Source organism: Poecile atricapillus, chromosome 3 (assembly GCF_030490865.1).
Source record: "Poecile atricapillus isolate bPoeAtr1 chromosome 3, bPoeAtr1.hap1, whole genome shotgun sequence".
In the NCBI taxonomy this organism is placed as follows: domain Eukaryota; kingdom Metazoa; phylum Chordata; class Aves; order Passeriformes; family Paridae; genus Poecile; species Poecile atricapillus.
The window spans coordinates 60,401,238-60,422,983 of NC_081251.1; the positions used below are offsets into that span (position 1 = coordinate 60,401,238).

The 21,746-nt window shown below is 38.7% G+C and overlaps 1 protein-coding gene across 1 annotated transcript in view; it reads right to left on the bottom strand.

Moving 5' to 3' along the window:
- Positions 1-21,746, bottom strand: part of NOX3 (NADPH oxidase 3) — a 39,767-nt gene that overhangs the window by 815 nt on the left and 17,206 nt on the right. Inside the window, exons 7-12 of the mRNA XM_058835660.1 lie at positions 20,242-20,371; positions 17,097-17,189; positions 15,819-16,072; positions 12,128-12,290; positions 4,838-4,984; positions 1,534-1,658 (exon numbers count right to left, since the gene is read on the bottom strand). Of these exons, the coding sequence (XP_058691643.1) occupies positions 1,534-1,658; positions 4,838-4,984; positions 12,128-12,290; positions 15,819-16,072; positions 17,097-17,189; positions 20,242-20,371 (912 nt within the window). The remainder of the gene's footprint in view (positions 1-1,533; positions 1,659-4,837; positions 4,985-12,127; positions 12,291-15,818; positions 16,073-17,096; positions 17,190-20,241; positions 20,372-21,746) is intronic.

Here is a 21,746-nt window from a genome sequence, read left to right on the forward strand (position 1 = left end):
ACACGTGTGCTGGGCTGCTGGGGAAAGCTCAATCTGCAGAAATGCAGAGGAAGAGACAAGTGATAGCATGAGTTTAAAAAGGCTTGCTCCTGTAAAGAAGGGGCTGTAGATATGATTTTGGTTTGGTTCCCAAGCCATGGCCCCCAGGAGTTGTGTCCGTTCTGCTCAAGTGCACCTGGTTTAACCTGAAGTAGTGTATTCCTGCTAATCTGCTAAAAGACACTATTGCAGCCAGGGAGAGCTGTCAACCCAGACACAGAGACCCAAAATTTAGTCAGATCCTAAAAGCTGATTCTCACAGTAGAAACTCCTCTGTTTGATTCTTGAATCTTCTATAAGTCCGAACAAGAAAGAACAGGGTATTCTTTTCCCATAAGGAATCCTTATTTCATGCCAGTTTTTCTTTAAAAGATTTAACATTGAGGATAAGCATGGGCATCTAGGTTTACAAAAAAAATTGGAGATTTTCCATCAGTTTAGGACCAGCTTTCTATGGAACTACCTCAAGATCCAGTATAGAAAGCTAACGCCCATATTCCCCTAGAGCAGCAGAAAAACATTTTTATCTCATTTGTACTTACAGTCGCAAAAGTAACTAACAAAAAGTAATGTTTCAACTATAACTTTAAAAGCTCTGTTTATGTAGCAGAATCCCTATGAAAGGTCTTTCAAAAGTCATATTTTGTATTCTTGGCCTTTTCATGCTCTTAATCTTTCATATTTCCTGATTGTATTTATTTTGACCTCCATCAAGTGAATTCTCTATTACTGTTATTTTTGCAATTTTATGGTATTCTTGTAACTTACTGTACTCTCTTTGATCTCCTCCCTTTCAGCTTTTTCTTGGGTCTTTTTCATCTTTTAAAAAAAGTTTTCTCCTTTTTCTTTTCATATCTCTGTCTCCCAAGTGCAAGCCTTTATTTTGCATTAGCAGGTAAATGTTTGGAAATCACAAAGTCTCAAAGATTCTGGAATTTTCAACTGCTGTACACAAAATATTTCACATTCTTGCTTCAAAGGCTTTCAGGAACAAAGAAGCTTTTCTCAGACCACTAGCAAATCCACCAAGTTCAAATGAACTGTCTTTGCCAGCAGAGATGAACTAATAACAGAACAGCATAGTCTTGCAAGAGCGGCCAAATATGTTAGGGGAACAAACATATCCTTGACATCATAAGAAAAAAAATCACAGTTTATCTCTTTAATAACCATCTTCAAGGGAAATTAATGCTACTTTGTCCTTTGTGCAGAACAGTAATTGGATTGTGTGTTTCAATTATATCTGGACAAAGGCCAGGATATTGAAATACTTCTAAATATTAGATTTTCTTGTCCAAAAATTAGATTTTATTGGCATTCTCTTTCCGAGATTTCTTCATTAAAATCTTCATTAAGCATAAATCTTCTTTCCACACAGCAAAAGAGAAGAAATTATTTTAAAAGGGTCATTTAGAAAGGTTTTCTCTCCCCTCCTCCCACTGTTCATGCTGAGAGAAGAATTACCTAACAAGGTTAGAAACCAGCCTGCCTTACCTAGGATGGTTTTCAGCTAGTTGCTTGAACTCATTGTCCCAGTTTGGCCTTCCATAACAGGTTTTCTGTCTCAAACCAGTAATTATATCCATCTTGTCATCACAATGTAGGGCTATGTGAGTAGCCTAAAGGCAAATTTACAAGATAATAATTATAGAGTCAAAAACATATATTCCAAGTAAGAGGCAAAAGCAATAATGTTTCTTTGCTGGGAAAGATGGAATGAGGGAAGAAAACTGTAATTATCAAATGAGAGGAGAGGGAGAGGGAGAGGGAGAGGGAGAGGGAGAGGGAGAGGGAGAGGGAGAAGGAGATGAGTATTTGAGAGTTCACAGTTCACTAGAATTGCAAAAAGCATTTCCAAAAGTACCTAAGAGCCAAGCACAGAGCATTCTGGTGCTGATGGAAAACACAGTGGATATACCAGCTCAGCATGGGTGAAAACAGGGGTCCAGCAGAGGACCACAAAGACGATGACAGGTCTGGAGCATCTCTCTTATGAGAAGAGACTGTGGGAGCTGGGCCTGTTTAGTCTTGAGAAGACTGAGAGGGGATCTCATTAATGCATGTAAATATCTCAAAGACGTCTGTCACGAGGATGGTGCCAGACTATTTTCATGGTGTCCAGTGGCAGGATGAAGAGCAATGGCCATAAACTAAAACTCAAGAAGTTTCATCTCAACATGGGGAAGAATTTCTTTACACTGAGGGCAGCAGAGCACTGGAAGAGGCTGCCCAAGTAGCTTGTGGAGCCTCTTTCTGGACACTTGGGCAAGTCCCTGTGTAACCTGCTCTAGGTGACCCTGCCTTGTCAAGGGAGGTTGGCCTGGAGGATCTCCAGAGGTCTCTTCCCCTAACTATTCTGTGACTCTGTAAAACCCTCAGTGTTTTGACTTTTCTCCTCATATAGAGGCAGGTGCAGAAAGTGGATCACCTCAGGTGAACCAAGTGAGTTTCTCAGCTGCCAAGTGCAAGGAAAAAAATTCTGGTTTTCATGGGCATTTACTGTCCTTCAGCTCCTGTACTACACCCAATACCATACTATCTGAGTACTTCCCAGGTGCATTTAAAAACAGAAACCACTGTCACTCCTAATTGTGCTGCTCTTGTGTAGGAGTAATATACTTGTTTCCACTATGGGCTATCATCATTGCTGTCACTGTCAAGAAATTAACAGAGGAAAGTAAGTTTAAAAATGGACTTTGCATTTAGTCCAGGCCCTAGCATGAACCAAATATCATTATCATCTTTTGCAGAAGTAGTTGCTGAAATTTAGATTCACTTCCTAGGAATAATATCTATTTCTTCTTCTAATGAGTCTTCCATGTTCTTTACCAATACATTTATTCTAGTCAAACAAAGTTGTCACAAGAGGTCCTGTTTCTAAAAGCTTCTTCTTGTTAATTTGAGTCACTGTCATGAAGGATTTGGAATAGTCTAAGAAAGAACTTTAATTGTTTGGTAAGAGGGGTAGAAAACAGCAGAATTTTTGGACTCTCTGCAGCAAAATTGTCCCATTCAGAAGATGGGCTGCTCTCATTAAGTGGAAGCTTCTCAGGATTTTTGGTATGAGCCTTTGCAATAGCTCACAGTGTTAAGGTTGCATAGGAGTCTGAGGGGTATTGCAGGGAGCTTGTCCAAGCAGAGGCAGAGCATGTGCTTTATCTGCTTGACCATCTGTTGCCAACATGGAATCTGCAAAGAGCTCAAAGCATTGAACAAGCATGTCTGAGGAGTAGACACATGTCAGTAAAGGAGGGTATACTAGAAGATTTAAAATGCCCGTGCTCCTAGGGTTCAACTTCACTTGACTACTGGCCAGCTATATGGTGAGACAGGGAGAGAACACAGAGAATGTTGTTTTGGTTTTTTGCTGGGGGAGAAGTAAAATATCATTCAAATACTACTGGTTCTGAAGCTCAAATTTTGATGAGTGATGAACAGGAATTTACTAAAGGTAAGTAAGTCCTGCAAGATTAGGGAGCTTTGTGTGTAAATGAAGGTGATGTTACTGAGCACAGTGCCCAGGTCAGAGTGGAAGAAATAACAACTGAAGAACATTCCTCTGACAAGAATTGAGAGAGACTATGGGCTGAAGAGAGGAAGAAGTCCCTTCAGAAAGTGCAGGGTACATGTGTGAAGAGAGACAGATGCCCCAGCAAGAACAGCTGTCACCCTACCTAACTTCTGGCCTGATGTTTGCCCAAGAGGGAAGTAAGATGATAGTTGAAAAATGAGGGCAACTTTGTGGTTTTTTAGGTTCCCCAATAGCTTCTTTAACAGCAGGTTTTAGGTAATACCCTGTGATATTGCTAATACAGAGCAGTAGTTTCTATAACTGCCATATACTTCACAATGGGAGTAGATTTTTCTGAATACAGCTTTATGCACATACCTCATTACTTGACAGAAACTCTAAGGAAAGCAGAAAGAAACAATGGGGGTTTTGTATCAGCAGAGGCAGAAAAGGAAAAGCTCTATGAAATCAGTATTTTTTTCATCTCTGCTAGGCAGTCCTTCATTCAACAGAGACAGCAGGAAATAAAACAGTACAGCAAAGACTTCCCTGTTAGAGTTTTTCTGGCAGGTGCCTAACTTATCACTGCATGATCTGAGCGATCCATTAAAAAGGGGAGAGAGAGAGAGAGAGAGAGAGAGAGAGAGAAAATCAACACATTTGTGTTTAGGTAAAGACTAAAGAGTTGAATAATGTTGATCCAGTCTAAGAATTAAGTGCCTGAGGTGGTATGATCCAATGAAAATATGAGAAGGCAAATTTAAAGTCAATCAGAGAAAATGTCTTTTCAAACAACATGAATTAGACCATGGAGTTGTTTGCCAAAATGTTCCAAGTGCAGTACTTTTCAAAAATGCACCGGATATATATATACAGGAATGTGAGCAACAGAAGTTATAGTCAATAATAGGAGTAAATGAAACCTACACTTTTTAGACAGCCCTCCACATTTCAGCACAAAAATGACAGAATCTAATGAAATACTGTTCCTAAGACATAGACAAAATATCCCTTGACAAGCTTGAAAGCTCTGTGCATGTTGCTCTGAGACACCTGGTAACCATTTTTGCCCAAGAGAAGATGCAGGACCGGAGGAATCACTGGCTTGATTTCTCCATCCTTATTTTCCTAAATGTGAGATGTAAACAGACACCTTAGTGTCTTCATATTTACAGTTCTTTGTCTCTCCACTTCACCCATCATTTATTCAGCTGTTCCTGTTCCATATGTTACCATACTGGAAAAGCAAGGTACATTAACTCTAACTTGAAACAGTTTCATTATTACCTGACTTTCATCCCAGCCAGTAAGAAATATATGATAGCTTAGAAAATCATTTCTCCATTTTTCAGCCATTTTTGTTTCCAAATGGAACAGAAGATCAGCAAACCACTCAAATGCTGATGGGTCTCGACAAATCCAGTAAAAATAAACCTGTCAAATAAAGTAAAGAGATTTAACAAAAAGCAAACTTTCAATAAAACTTCCTAATTACTGGCTCAACTCATTAACCATAACCATTCTTCACTCTAAATTCATGGTAAACATAATTAAACATAATTTTGACAATTTAAAATTTTGATTTTCATCTTAAACAAAGAGTAAATATATTAATGTGCTAGTGAAAGTAGGCAATGAACAAGCTTCCCATATATCCCTGTATCCCTGCCAGTGAATCACTGCTTTGACTTGTAATACCTAGCTCTTCACTTCTTGCAAATAATTTGATGATTATTTGAAATTTTTGATTTGTTTAATTTCAGTTTTATTCAGGGTCAAAGCAAGGAATTCCTTTTTTGTCAAGACCTTATGCCATAAGGCTAACTCTTGATGTAGCCAATAGGTACTTATGTACTTCAAGTCATATGTCCTGTATAAAACAGGTGAGAAATAGTCCCTATTCCTTTTTTAAAAAATGTATTTAATATTTAAATTGGAGCATCTAGTTCCTAGAGAAACCTGAAACTAAATTTACAATTGCCAAAGGGGCAAAATTAACTGCTATCCCATGACCGGTTTTCTATTGTTTGAAACCCTCCTCTCTATCAAAAATTGGCATTTAACTAGTTTCACTTTTCAACTTTTTTTTGTTGTTGTCTGTTGGATTGGAGAGCCTGTTATCAAAGCTTCGTTCCACAGATAGAAATTAGAGGGTGGGATCAAGTCATGCTATAATCGTGTCTATGGCAAACCAAACGTTCCAGGGATCTGTCACTAAGAGGCATCCTTTAATCATTCCTATGGCTTATTTTTCCTACTTTACTGCAACAAATCAAAAACACAGCAGAGTTTGTTGTTTGTTGTTTTTGTTTTTTTTTTTTTTAAAAAAGAAAGAAGCTAATTTATTAATATCCTGGCATAAGGTGATGCTTGCATAGGAAAAAAATCTTTCAGACAAGATGGTTAGTCATTGTCCATATGATGATGAGTTTCTATTTCAAGAGTCCTTCCTCTGGGATCTTCTGCTGGAACAATGGGAGCCTGCAAGAACCTTTTTCTGTGCAGTTTTTACAGCCAGCTGACCCAGGGATCATTGTGACCTCTGCTGCATGTGCATGATCTCTTGTGATCTGTTGTCTTAACTGCATCTTCTAACTAATTAGCTGTTTCTAGAAGGCTGTCCTGTATGACCTCTTCTGTAGGAACGGTTTCTGATGACCATTTGCAGTTATCATGTCTGTGTACAGGCTAATAAAGTTTGCAACAGGAGCTGCCTCAGGACAGATGGAATTCCCGTGTCAGGATCTTATCAATGCACTGGAACTCAGTCACTCCTAGGCCCATCAGGAACTACCTTAGGGAGTCTTTAGCACCATCATGATTTCCCAGTTGGAAATGTCCTCCAGCAATGCTGTGCTGTGTAGAGGACTGGGGCCAGTCCACCCTGCTGGTTCCAGCTCAGTGCCTTGTATGAAGCCAATACAGATGTGGAGACTACTCAGCTGTGAGTTCCTGTACTACCCAGGAATGATGAGGGTATGAATGTCTGAAATTCCCAGGCTGTCTGCCCAGGCATTACCCTGATAGCAGTCTGAAGCACAATTACAAGATAAATCTGATTGCAATTCTCGTTAGTCAAATTCTGTAGCTGTTGCCACACACTCTACCATTATTTTGACCAGATGGTGCCAAACCTCAAATGGGCCCTTGAAGGCTGTGTATTTTCATAATTTATCCAAAGAAGAAATTCACAAACGTGGAGGAAGTGTAAAAATACACAGTTTCAGATGTGAAAGGAACATCAGGAAGGACAATGTATAAGCTTATAAAAACTGGATGACTGGAACTTATTTCATTGTGACTGTGATTTTTATTTTGTTGCAAAATCCCCTAGCTTCCTCCAACCGATCTCCTTTTCTGCTCACCAGCCCCTCTGTCTTTTATTGTACTGCAATATCAAAGGTGATCTGGAAGGTATGTCCCCAAGGCAATCACTGTGGTGACTCCAATGTTTTGGAAATTGTAGCCCTTTTCTACAGGATCAGGGAGATAGAAATGTGTATTGGACACTTCTGAAATGAAAAAACCAGAGAAAAAAACCAGAAAGCTGTAAAGAGATTTCCCGAAGATTTCATATACTAGGTTGTCAGACTTCTGGTAAGGTGGTGGGAGAAAAATGTGGTAATACCATGCTTCAGTGGAGATTTGGTGAAAGACACTAACAGTAATTTGAGATGTTTCCTAGATCTGAGTGTACTGTAAGAGACCATCTGTGGTTTATGTAAGAAATATAAATGATGTATGATCCCAGAAACAGAGATAAGGCATTCAGGGTTAAGTAGGGTATTTTTACAACCCAGGAATAAGACTGTCTGTGGAACTTTAGTACTAACCATCTTGGTTGTTTGCTTTTTCCCCTTCTGTTTCAATATTTTGCCTTAAATATGACCTCATTGCTGTATGGTGGCGGGTTGCTGCTGATTTACACTGTCATGGGTTATGAGGAAAAAGCAAGCCCACTGACTTTATAGAATTTCATATTTGTGGCCAACAACAGCAGTATTTTAAATTACAAAAACTTGGTAAGATTTATAGCCTTAACCTTTATGTAGCTTTCTGGTGTCTGAGTCCTAAGTCCTCACTTGCTCTATATACTCAGAACCTCGAAAATCAGCCCACTGAGTGCTGTCAGTCTGTATCACACCCTAGCTGTTGATTTGTAGTGAGAAATTTCTTCCCCCAGACTTTACTTGATCATCTTATTTCTCAAGTTTTTTCAGCAGTTCATTTTATGGAAATGTATATTTAGTGCATGTGTGTGGAGAAGAGATATGTATTTCTAAACGAATAAAGAATTGTTCACGGGGTAGCAACTGGGAGCATGTGGGCAGGACTGGGAGATAAGCACATTCAGGGAAGGAGGAAGAAAAGCTAGCCAATGAGTTGAGACAATACAGTCTTTGAATTTGGGAACTGGATTCCAGAACATCAGACTATGGATCTTGAAGGAATGCTTTTAGCTGTTTGCAGGCCTGGCAGTCACAGTAGCAGCCAGTCCAACTGGTTGGATCAAGCCACATCTGGCACAGTCCTCTAAGGAAAGGCTGCTGCTTTCTGAAGCTGCAAAAATTCCTTAAGCTCATCCCCGGCACCCATTGCATTGCCTCTGATTTTCATGTTAGAGGTGGCAAACATTTGGCGATGAAGAAAGACTGTCATTATTAGAAGTATTTTTGGCTGTGATTATAATCTCAGAAAGAAAAGAGATAGTGAAGAAGATGGCCTGTGGGTAAAAAGAATTAGTTTCCTTTAGATCAAAGAGGACTTCTAGTCTAATATGATAAAATAAATGGTGTTTACAAAGAAGTCTTCCTTTCTTTACACTGGCTGCCCATAGCATTGCACAACATATTTAATATATAATTAAAATACAATAAATGCACCAAAAAATTAATCCTGATTGAAACAGTAGAATAAAGTAGCTCTAGTGCATTTCTATAATTAAAGATTATTCTGAATCCTGTTTTTTTCTTGTAAGCCTCATACTATTAACTGACTGCAATTATTTAGGACCCTTAAAAATCTGGCTTAGATTTATGTTTCATTAGTCTCCACCCACCCTACTGCCATCAATTGTATTCATCAGCTTGATGGCTTGCCTAAGTAAACTGTCTTAAATTTTCCAACTGCTCTTTTTGTAAATTGAGTTAGATGCAGTATTGTTATTAATCAGATCAAAGCAGGGGTTTGAATAGTTGGTTATTTCGGTAATGCTCTGCTGCCTTGCAATTCACAGATACTTATCCTTCAGTTTCCCACATCCTGAATTTTGTACAATGGACAAGAGCAAGAGCTGTGTTACCTCTTTCCAGTAAGGTGAAAGAACATTCTTTGTAAATCAGCTTCCATCATGAGGAAAGTCATTAATAATTATCTGTTGATGAGCATCCATCTGTTTCTCCCCGTTCCCTGAAGGCGGAGTTGGAGCTGCAGCTCTGGGCAAAGCCAGCTTTTCGTTAAAGGGGTGTCCAAGCAGAACACCCCTCATCCCTGACTCTTGCTTCTTCTTAGGCATGAATATCCCTGCAAAAACCTCTTACACCTGCAGGTGGGCACCTCCCTGCAAGCATCCAGTCCTTCCTGCTCTTGAGTAGACTACATTACCTGTGGGCTGTAGTACATTAAAAAAAAATAAAAATCCAAGGTCTTCCTCTGAGTAATTAATTCAGGGAGCCACTCCAGGGGAACGCTCCAGGTAAGGCACAGCAGTGCCTGCAGCCTGGGGTATGCAGGAGGTGAGGGTTTGGCAGCCTACAGGAGGCACTGACCTTGAGTTAGGGTGGCAGAAAACAGCCTTTCCTATAAATGCATAACAAGGTTCAAAATCATGTTCCTAAATTTGAAGCAAAAAGCTTAAACTGTTATCAAAAAAGATCAGAAGGACGGTTACATTTGACAGAAGAAAGAGCCCAGGTTTTTATGTCCTCAAGACAAGATTTTTTTGCAGAAGGACTGAGGACTGGGGCAGAGATTTACCTCAGGCGGGGAAGTCAGTCTCAAAGCAAATGGAAGAGGCTGACTGTGTTTTCCTCTAAGTATGTAGCTGAACTTACTGACACAACATGCTATGGTTGTCTACATGGATTCAAAAAGCTGTTAGACTACCTCATGGAAGAAAAAGCCACAGAGATATTAAAGACAGAAGTACAGCTCTTGTATCAAGGTGTTACTGAGCTATGAGTCTCTCAATGGTGAGAAAGCATCCTGTAAAAACCAATCACCACCTGATTTTTCTGGTATGTGTACTTTTCTCTAGGTGTTCATGAAGAGCCACCATTGGAGACAGGATACGGGGCTAGATGGATACTTGGTGGTACTCAGTAGGACCTTTCTTATGTCTTTTGTAGGGAAGAGAAAGTAGATGTTTGCTAACACTAGAATCTGTTGGATCAGTACAATTTTATCAATTTCGGTAACAATTGATCTGAAAAATGAGACCGCTAAAACCCAATCTTATTATGTATGACTAAAGCCAGTATAAACTTTCAGCCATGACTAGTAGTACATGCAAAAAATGATGGGGAAATGACGGTTTAAGGCTATTTAATTGTGAAAAATCAATTAGATAAATGTGTACTGCTTTTGATTTGTTGGGTTTTTTAAATTATACAGCTGCAGACATTATGGAAACTATGAGTATTTATATCTCAACCATATGTGGGCAACACTAAGAAATATTAGTTCAATAACTGTAATGATAGCTGTACTCAAATCAAAATGAAGTTGTTAAAAAAAAGAAAAACCTCTTATTTATTTCCTTAATAGACATTTCTATGGTACTCATCATGGCAGAAAGAGAGTGCTGAATACTTTGAGGAAGATTAAATTATTTGTAATTATACCACAAGTGGAAGCTTTTAACCAATGGAAAAAAAAAATGGAACTACCCTGAGATTAATCGCTCTCACTGAGATGACTGCTAAATTTTTTTAAGTAATGCTGTGAACTTCCCCATGACCTTTCATCCACACTTTCAAAATATTTTACAAGCACTGATGAAATTTAGGCTCATAACACCTGTGAAAAATAAGCATCACTATTCCCACTGCACCAATAAGGAAGCCAAGATATAAGGAAAAGACAAGTAAAAATCCTGATAATTTTGTATTTCACATGAATTCAGAAAAACTGAACTCTAGAGCAGAAAACCATGGCAGAATGCATGATGCATTTATGTTTGCAGGCACACTTACCCGAAATTCTCCTTAATTCTCCCTATGAACGAGCACCCTCAAGTATACTATTGATGCATAGTTAAATTCTGTTCTTTTCCCCTTAAGATAGCACCAATGACAATAACAACAATACTTTCACTTGTATACATGTAGAATATACATAACCTTCATATATAAAATTTGTATGCCATATGCGTAACTCTCCTTACTGTGAAAAGATTGTATATCCTTGTACAATCGTAGTGTTTGCAAATACACTTTTTTCCTCAAATAACATGTATTTCCAATTTTATTTCCCTCCCTTTTCAGTGCTTTTTATGCCTCAAAGATCCCCCCTGGCAATTTGAACCTGTCCTCAACTCCTCAGTTTCTAAAATCCCAGATGCTTTTTCAGTGGCAGCTCGTCATTAAGATGCCAGTTTTAACACTCTTTCATTTAAAAAGATCAGCCCCTTGGTCCTGCAATCAGCTCCATATGTATTGACCCTTTCAGAGATCTGTCCCCTCCAATACAATTTCAATGTTTGTCCTTAAATGTGAAATGTGGAACAGTTCCTGATTCAGCTTTTACACTGGAAAATGGCCTAAAAGAAGTTTACCATGATGGATATGGAAGAGAATGTTTAGTGCTGATTTTTTTCTGTGCTCCTGTCTCACCCACTTCACCTATTATCTCTTCTTCAGCTATCCTCCCCAGTGCTGCCTCACATGCCATTAGCAGAAGGTGTATAACAGGTTAGAAAATTAAGAGTATTGGTGCCTCCTTTACCTTATAGATCCGACCATATTTTTTCAACAAAATAATTAAAGTGGTTTGAGGGAGTAATATGTATCTTGATAAATGCATCTCGGTATATGCATCTCATCCAGAGCTTAAATGCCTTTTATACTCCTGTGCTAGTTAATATCCTGACTTTGCAATGTGAGAAAAACAGCAAATGGTTGCTGAATGCAGCCTTCTGGACCAGGACATGCTGCTGAAGGACCTTCATGAAACTTGTAGCTGGACAAAGAGCAAGTGCTGCCCTCCACTTCTGATTGAGATGACATTGCAGGACTTATTTTTGGTCAGAAGGAGCATGAGTTTCCCTTGTAGCTCTCTAATTATGTGTCCGGCTACGAAAGACATTCCACAGTTATCTCCAGTTGCTATTGAAATTCTGATCCTTCAGCTTTTACTAAAAACACTGCAGCTGGGGCTACCTTCTTACTCAGGGAATGACAGTGAGTTCAGGAGACTTCACCCCACAACAGTTCCTAAGGCATCTGGAAAGGGAGTGGCTGCTTCTCAGAGCGTGTTAAAACACTCAAGTGAGCCTCTAGCTTTGAATTGCCTCTCTCCCCTGGCTAAATAGGCTCACTTGTAGAACTTTTTAATGAAGCAATAAACTTTCCCACCTACCTTCTGCAGTGCCAGTACTGTGTTAGGATTGCAGCACTTGTACCAAATGGATTTTAAAATAGAGGCAAATGGTGTGACTCCGATTCCTGCTGCAATGCACACACTGACTCGGTAGTGGAAGATGTCTGTGGTTGCAGATCCATATGGTCCATCCACAGCCAGTCTACAGCAACAAGACATTTAGTCAAGAGGCAGCAACACATAAAGTGACAGAAAGGTTAACATTTGTTGGGCTACACATTGTCAAAACTGAATTTCTGTTAAAATAAAGGAGAAAAGATGTGTCTAAGATGGTACATAAATTGATCGTACAAATACATTTAATTTTCAGTGGGTGCCATTTAATAGCAAAGCAACTGTCTTTTCTGAAATGAGACAACAAGAGCACCCATGTGGATTTGGGGCCTGGCCATCTATTTAAGCATGCAATTGCAATTTTCTGGCTTTCTGAAATGTGATTAGTCATATAATTGCATGTCCAAATTTAGCTGTGGAATTTGCATATTTAATTATGAATTACTGAAAAGCATCCTGTTTTAGAGCTTTATTTGTTATATTGTACATATCAAAGTAAAGAGGAACAGATTATATTAATCATTTTTAGAAGTTCTGTATTTGAGTTAAAGTAATAAAAGAGAAGACAAGAAAAAAGTCATCATATGCAAAGGAACTACTATTTTCTCAGCTCTTTCTGAAAAAGCAGTATTTCAGGAGTACATTTTTGACATAATACTGTACTTAGTATCTGATGTAAAGGCAGAATGTGTCAGGAGAAATGCTTGTTGATATTACTACCTCCTGTAACCAACGTTGCTGATGCCAAGAAATTAATTTTGGTCAACATTAGAGATGAAAAAGTTTATTGAATAATCAGATTCATTCCTTTAGCAACATGAAATGTAAATACACCCAGTACTTTGGAGTGATCTTTCCAGCCCTATCTTTATACAACATAGATGCTCAGAAGATGGTTTCACCAATACCCAGTCCTTAGGAAAAAAAAAAAGAGGTTTTTTTTCTTCCTTTAAGATTTTTTGTTGTTTTGTGCTCTTTATTTCATGAATCATCCTTAAAATTTATCCTTAAATAGTACAAACAAATAGGCACACATAATTAAGTGTTTAACAGGAAAAGAAAGGGGGATTCCTAAGCAATGCTACACACAAATATAGGGACACAACATATCTCAGACCTTATTGTTACATTTTTAAAAGTCTCCTAGCAGACATTTTCCATTTTATTTCAATATTCGAAATGCCCTGCAAGTGCAATGGCAAGCAAAAGAGCTACTAGGGCATAACGTCTGGAAATCTGTCCCTAGACATAAAGATTTTTTTTTCCCTATTATATACAGTTATTTAGATTGTTGCCCAGCCCAGTATTTTTTTCACTCAAAACTTCCAGTAAAATATGGTTAATTTATGGTGTATATATATATATACATATATATATATATATATAGTGCCCAAGAACAGCTTTCAGATAAGCTTTCTATGTAGTTCAGTGTGAGGCTGGAAGCAATTCTCATTGTTGTCAGTAGATTGAGAAAAAATTGATCTGGAAGAAATTTCAAGGATTCTCTAGTCTGTTGCTGTGCTATAAGACAGGTTCAATTATTTCTGAATCATCCCTTGAAGAGATTTGTCTTGTCAGTCTGCTCCTAAATCCTCAAGTGACAGAGATCCCATCATTGGTTTGAATGCCTTACTCAGCCATAGCTATACAACTTAGACAAATGCAAAGCCTCAGAGAAGTAGGGAGGAGAAAGAGGAGAAGGAGAAACTGAGCTATGTAACTCATTCATTTGATCTAGGTAGAGTGGATGAAGGTAGGAAGACAGTAAACAAAGTGACAAAAAAATATTACATTTAAATTTGCCAAAGAGAAGGAGAAAATAGGGCTATGGACTTTCTTGCTTTGATTTGGATTGTCCATATTCTTTGTATCCATTTCATTGGAAAATAAATTAGATTATTGGGGAAGGCAGGAGAAATCTTTAACAGAATCATTGACAGATTCTATGATTATTTTTAGAATTTAAACATTTGCTGGTCACCATGATGAGTGTGTAGTACTCCTGACTGTAAGAGCAGTTAGATTTTGGGGCAATGTACTAAACCAGCAATTAAGTCAGCCAAAATCCTGAAGAGGCGTAACATGGAACTTGATCATTTTCACATTAATAGTTTATTCTATGGTTTTAGCTACCAAATTTGTCAGAAATCACTGCTGTCTTTGCTACCTATATAATGCATACATAATTTACATAATGAATAATATACATAATAAAATGTATGAACATTTTATTTTAATCCTCTTTAAGTAATTAAAAAACACATATTTTATTCTTAACCCTACCTATTATTCAGTTCCCATGTCTTTTGTCTTCTGCACAGTTTCTGCTGTATGTTATTTTTCAATATAGTCACCAATTTGATGCATAACTTTAGATATTGAAAACTGAAAAACACCTGATTTTTGCTTTATTGCTAGTTTAACTATTGAAATATTTTTCTTAGTATATTGAAAGAAAGAAACAGAAGGATATCAATAAGCACCCTAACAAGATTAGAAAGAGGAGTGTTTATATATGACAGTACTGTTAATTTCAACCCTGCATAGTGGCAAGCAACATTTGATCATTTTTTCTCTTCCTCATTTTTTACACTTGCTGTCAATCACTTTGAACAATTTTTGCTCCAGTTCTGCTGAAATGGCATACTTCTCATTCCAGTTGCTTTTAACAAAGACACTGATTTCATTTCTAATTCTTATTACCTGATACAATGCAAGGACTGGACCAGACTTTCCTGTCTGCACCCACCCTTCAGTAAACCTCTACAGCTCAGTGGTGTCTGCAAGCTTTCCAGGGGGAAATCAGTCCCTCCAGTCCCAGGCCCTACACACTCCACCAGAATTTAAATGACCCTGTGCTGGGCTGTTCTTTGCTAAAAATCTCCCCTATTCCTGCAAGCAGTGCAGGGGTAGAGCTACGTGGTTTGAATCCATTCTGTGAGAATCCAGTCTAGAGCCAGGTCCTTGGCTGCAGTAAGTCAGGATGGCTCCTTGACTTCAGAGGATCCCCCGCTAACTTGGAACAACAGAGAATCAACTTTTTGCTCATATTAAGATTCCAAAAATGCATAATTACAATAAAAATAACCTTTATAAAGTGGAGCAGGGTTTGGGAAATAGAGATGAGGTCAAAGGAGACTGTCAGAAAGAAGTAAAGTTTATGCAGATGTTTCAGGGACCATGAAATATCTAAGTAACTGAAAGGGAAAAACTGGAATTTTGGATGGTAAGGGATGGATGCCATCAGAGCATAAGCGCAGAGGCACAAATCTAGCAGATGTTTTCCAGTGTCATTTATTAAACAACCATCTTCCAAAATAGGTATACTTATGTGTAGATATACGTGTTAGAGATCCAGATGGTAGAAACAGAGATAAGGATATTGATATGGACTTTAAATCTTGGATTAGTCATCACATCCTCTTGGTAGCTTCTGGCCCCAGCTCATCGATATTTGTTTGTGGTGTTTGCTAGCATAATGTATTTATGAATCCAGAACTACAATCTAATAATGTATCATTGAAAAACACATGCAAAATTATTTAAAGTTAAAACGTTAACATTTATTTTAAAATGTAGAAATAACATTTTAAAATATATAGTCTCTTATTCAAACCTTGGTAGCATCCACAGTTCCTTGAAAGCTTTTTCCTCTGCTCCAAAGGCCTTGAAAAGGGCAGCAGTCCAATCCCCGATGACCCGTATGTGGACGCTGAAGTAGTCTTCCTCGGGAGCTGAGGTGAGGGTGAAAGGGTGCCACTCCAGCTGTGAGACAGATGGGCACTGTAGAAATATATATTGGCCAGCTCCCATTTTAAAGCCATGTTTCTTCATGTGGAGCTCAAGGACTCCAGAGGAATGTGTCACCACCTAAAGAACGATATAGGGACCAGTTTTATTTTCATTCAGAAGGGTAAATATTTGTTTTCATTAGGTCACAGATATCCTAACCTGCAGTGTTGTTGCCCAATGGCTTCAGAGCATGTACAGTATGTACTGTGGGATAGCTTGACTTCTGAGTGTAAGACAGAGGAAAGGCTGTAACAATTCAACAGTTTGTTAATTTTCTTGGTATAACCTGTGCAAAAGTATTTCTTAATTGATTAGAATAATTCCTTAGTTCCTAGTTTCACTCTCATGTAACATTGTTAACTCTGTGGGATTACAAAGAAAAAAGCACAGTGAGCTCAATCCTAATACATTGTTGTAAAGAGGTAATCTCAGTTAAGCAGCAGTTTTGTATGTCGCACATAATGTACTGAGATTCTCAGATCACAGCCACTCTGTGAAATCAGCAGCAAGACTTATCCAACATCCTGTTCCCCTCACACAAGCTACACCTGTTCCTGATCCCTGGCTTGGTGTGTGGACTCAGCTGCTCCAATAGTGACATCCTCAGTCTATTCTGGTGTGACTTAAATAGTCCCTTGGCACACAGCTGGGAGAAACTGTTACAGTGATATTAGGGAAGTTTCAACTATATATGCTAACTGATCATATAACCCTTCATCTCCTCAGAAGCCTCCAGATTTTAAAGTAAAAACTCTGTGCTGCTACTGAAATCAAGGTAGTCTCTGGCATTAACTGCAGTGGAACATGGTTTTAGTTCATTAAAAAGAGACACCACAAACAGATGTTTATGCTATGGTGGTGTAAAGTCTGGTACTTCATTAATCAAGTTTGGTCCCATATGGAATATTCTTATGGATTTGCTATTGAAATAAATGCAAAATGTAAAATCAATACTTGGCTGAAAACATGGTAATGATTGAAAAGTTGCTGAAGCTAGGAGTGAAAAATGAGGTTCCTAATATAGAGAAGTTACCTAAAAATGATAAAAAAGCCACTGACATAATGGAGTTTTTTTTGCAGATATATGAGCTATGTTACATACCTTAGTAATGATGACTTCCTGTTGAAATCTCCAAAATCTAACAATTCGTTCACAGACGTACAACACCATAGGACTTAACACCCACTTCCAAGCCTGTAGAAAATTCCATATTAAAAATCAAGGTTTATTTGAATGTCTACATAATACTTTGCTTTTCTGGTTTAAATCAGCAGGTAGCCTAAAATTAAATTACTTGATTTTCTCTGATTTTTGGTTTGTCTTTCTCCAGAGAGTATTTGTGTTGCTGCTGTAGCTGTTCTGGCTTTCTTGTGGAATAGACATATGGGACTCCCTCACAAACACACTCCAAAAGCAGTGCTAATATCTAGCTGTACTCTGGCCAAGAAGAGTCCTTTAAAATCTTTTCCTATTAAAAAGCAAAGGAATAGTCTATTTAGGTGTTGTTGGATCATTGGATCTGTTGATGTCATTGGATCTGAAGCTGTAGAGATGCATACAGTTATACAATATTACCCATAGCCTTAGTTGGTTTTGTTTTTTTTTTTTTTTTTTTTGTCTAAAGTATTTCAAAGCAGTCAGATAGGAGTAGCTGTTATTGTCAGCTGTGAGTTTTCTGATGAAGCATGAGAAAACATTAAGTCCAAAATATTCAATTAGAGAAATGGGACACATTTCCATTTAATCCATTAGTCAACTATATATATATATATATATTTTTTTTTTAATGGGCTACAGAGTTGGTCATACTTTAAGTATAGCAGATGATTGCTGTGTTTGCACTTGGTAATTGTATGTACTGATCACTGTAACAATCAGAGATACTGGGCTATCCAAGAATATGAGCTGATCATTTCACTGAGCTGCACTGATAGCTGAGATAATTAGATATAATTGAATTGTCATGATTTAAAAAGAATCTTTTTTTTTTTTTTTTTCCCCAGGAAGAGATACTGTTTTGTTTCCACTTTTTTTAATTACACTGAATACTCCACAATCATGTGGCTTTTAAAATCACCAAAGAGTAACTTTACTTGCTGAAACACAGCTCCACAAGCTGGGTAACAGGGGTTATAAAGTAACTTTTATGAGAAGGAGGGAGTAAAATTATGTGGCTGCCTTAGAAAGTGCTAAGAGGATGGAGTGGCAACTTCCCAAGGTTAAGTCTTGAAAATTAAATTAAAAAAAAAAAGAAAGGAGCATGATTTTATTATGGGAAGAAACCAGCATAAGCCAGAAGATTCTCAGCTAAAGCAGAAACTCAACACATCCGTTGTCCCTAAATACTACAGGTGTCTCTGCACAGTGGGTAATCTCATGTCTTGAATGCATTTGCATATATCAAGTCACAATAATGATGAGATCTGTTTTTCCTCCCTTCCATTTGTGCTACCTGTAAATAAAAGCATGTGACAGGAATGATAAGGTTGCAGACTACCCTGTGCGAGAGCTCAGCTGGGATTTTAGATCTGCCATCACTCCAGGGCAATGGAGCATTCAATCCAAAATATCTCTTGGCTGGGTTGGGACAACGGTGCATCCACCAGGAGAGACGGGCTCCTAAGCTACACGGCTCCTGGCTGGCTAATCAGGGCATCGGTATTCTTGCCCAAGTAGTGTTTCCTCCTGTAATGAGAATGGACTGAGATGGGGCGGTGGTGGCTCAGGCGAGGCTGTGAGGACAAAAGTCCGGACACCTCGGGTGCAAGAGAAGTGCTCCATCGTCCTCAGTAGGAGCCCGACTGGGCTGCTCCCTACCTGCTGAAATACAGAGCAGGGGAGCGGTGTGGTGTGACTGAGACAGGGGCTCTGTCGTGGTGGCCTCCCCAGGAGCTGTGGCCAGCGTGGTGTGCCCTCTAGTCACTTCACCATGTCCCAGCCATGCACAGGGCTGTCCCCTCCCTGCTCCAAGGCTGTGCCACCTGCACCAGCCCCTGCCAGTGCTGCACAAACCTCGCCGTGGCTTTTTAGCCTCTGAGTGAATCTGTGCTATTTGTCTGTGGTGTCTAGCAAGTATCACACTGTATCACATTACACATCCAGCAAGGCGCTGTTCCTATAGATGATCTATATGCCATATGGTATTATTACAATTCTTTTAAAGTAATGTGACTTTGCAAGTATGGCCCTGGGTAGGCAGGAATGTGTGAGAAAATAGGTTTAACACAGAGAAGTGGAAGTTCTTTCCAGTTAGTTTTATGATAATGAATGTCAGGAAGCAAGCTTGTGTCTGTATTCATGGTGTGTAGCCACGTATTGATTTTTATGGTGACATTGTAGCTGAAATTTTTAGAGAGGCATTCATTTTCTCATTAATATGCAGGTTGGATAGTGGCTAACAATAGTTTAGTTTAAGAAAAATCTATGTCAGCCATTAAAAGAGCTACCAGCCACTGAATGCTAATTTTTCTCCTTTACTTTAGGATTTCCTTAGGTATGTTTTTTTTTTCTTTTTGGAAGAAACAACAGAAACTTGCATATGAGCAACCTAAATCTTGAGCTGAAAATGTTAAATGATTTTGTTTGTATGCAAGACATCTGACATACTGTACAAGTCTGCTACTTAATTACCCCCTGTGGATTTGCAATCTTGTTCTAGCAAAATCACCCTTCCATGGGACATTTTTCCTGCCTTTTGCCTTTCCCTTTCATAATTCATTGTTTCAAATTCTCTCCTTTTTACCTAACTTAACACATCAAGACTGGACACTATGAAGTGTGTGCCCCAAAGCAAGGACATGGTTTTCTTTACAGTTCTGTTGTATTTTCTGTATCTCTACCCTCATAAGGTTTTCACTTGGAGGCTATCTTTGTGCAATGAACACATCAAGGATATTGGTGATACTGAATTATTCAAAATAAATGTATACAACAGATCAGAGAGAGTATAATTTTGATATTCATACCCTTCAAAGAGAGTGTTAGTTAGTGTTCTCTAACTAAAGGATCTTCTAGAAATAAAAATTGCTGTTAATGACACCAAAATTGTATACAATACTCTTCACTTGTGCGTGCTGTACTGGTTACAGAGGAGGCTGGGATCACGGCACAGGAATGTGAAACTACTCTCCAAACATGACACTAAGTGCCAGTCACTGGCATATGATCCAGCCCCCTGCTCCCTAAGATATTTGGCCTCCCAAGAAAGGACAGTAAGTTAAAAACAGAAGACAAACATCACTCTTACCACAGGTTTGTTGCCAGAAAACTGTGGCAAAGGGCACTGAGTGGCGTTCTCCCATTCCCAGTAGTGATCTTTACAGTAAGTGACATTGTGGAGCAGCAGACTCTGGGGTGTCTGACCTCGGACAAGCTGACTTAAAACAAAAATGTTCATCAATGATATGCTTTTTTCCAAGGTTTCTCTGTCTCTCTAGGTTTTGCAGTAGTAACTGAATGCCAGTTCTGAGATAAATGAAAGTTTGAGAACTGACCATCTCAAACCTGTTCTGCTCTCCTGTTCAAATTACCCTTCCGTTAGTTTTGCAGTGAATTTTTGACCAAAGGTGAGAAGTGTGTATTGGTATCCATCAGTGCAGCTGAAATGGAGAGAGCCCGTGCATAGAAAGTGTACCTTTTACTGCATGTGGCAAAATTTGATTTCCAAGTTCTTTGGAGTGGGCTCTTTGACCTCCTCAGTATTTGAGCATCTGGTAGTGTTTAGTAAAGTGATAAAATTTAATAGTGACAGACCTTTTCTTTCCTTTACTGCTTTCTAAATGTATTTTTAAAAGCTACTAATAAAGTTGGAGGAGTGTAATTAGATGTATACACTCTAAACATACTAAATTCTAGCTTCCTTACTTCAGAGAATGTTAATGATGTGAATTTTTAAAAATATATCAATCCTTACTGTTCAGTTTAAATAGGTTTCATCTGGTGTTGATTATGGGCAGAGAAGAATGATTTTTATGGGGAAACCCTATTTGCTTCATATTGTTTCCCTGAATTTTCCTTTCCATACTTAATTTGGCTCTGACGCCTGTTCAGACGGAAAGAAAAGGAGTTTTGAGTGAGGTTTGTTCAGCCACCTGGGAAGGAGGAAGAAGGGGAAGGTGAATGAAACCTTGGGGTTTGACTCTTTTTCATTATCAGGGTGGTGGTAGGGATGTTTAGGGGCAGGAGGAAGCTCTGTTGCAGTGCACTCCCTGCCTGGAGCCAGCAGAGTGCTCATTGAATGGTATTGATAGGGCTTTTCAGCTAGTGCCCCAGTTTCAGGGAAGTCTCTGGCTCAGTACTGCTGGTCAGCTGGCTAGACAGAGGGAGCTTACAAAGCTGAAGGTTTTAAAGGGTTCATTATAGTTGTTTGAAGTTAGATTCTAAAAGTTTTGCCAGAGAGGGAGGAGAGGGGGGCATTTTAATCAGGCCAGGATAAAGTTTATAGCATTTGCTTGCAGCTCTGCCTCTGTAAAATGGGACTAATTAATTAAGCCAGCTTCAGGAACACTCAAAGCCAAACTGGATGTGGCAACTCTCAAACCACAAGGAAAGAGGTGGGGAAAGTAAAACACCACACACCATTGTACTGGCCTATTCCCTGCCTTATGTTGGCTCCGTCAGTGTTCCTCCAGAGAACAGGCACGTGGACATGCTGCTGTGGGCTAGGAAGTTCCACTCTGTCAAAGAATCATGGTCTGTACATACTTTAGTGGTGGGCAATAGGATCTGAATATTTTATGAAATAGAAATAAA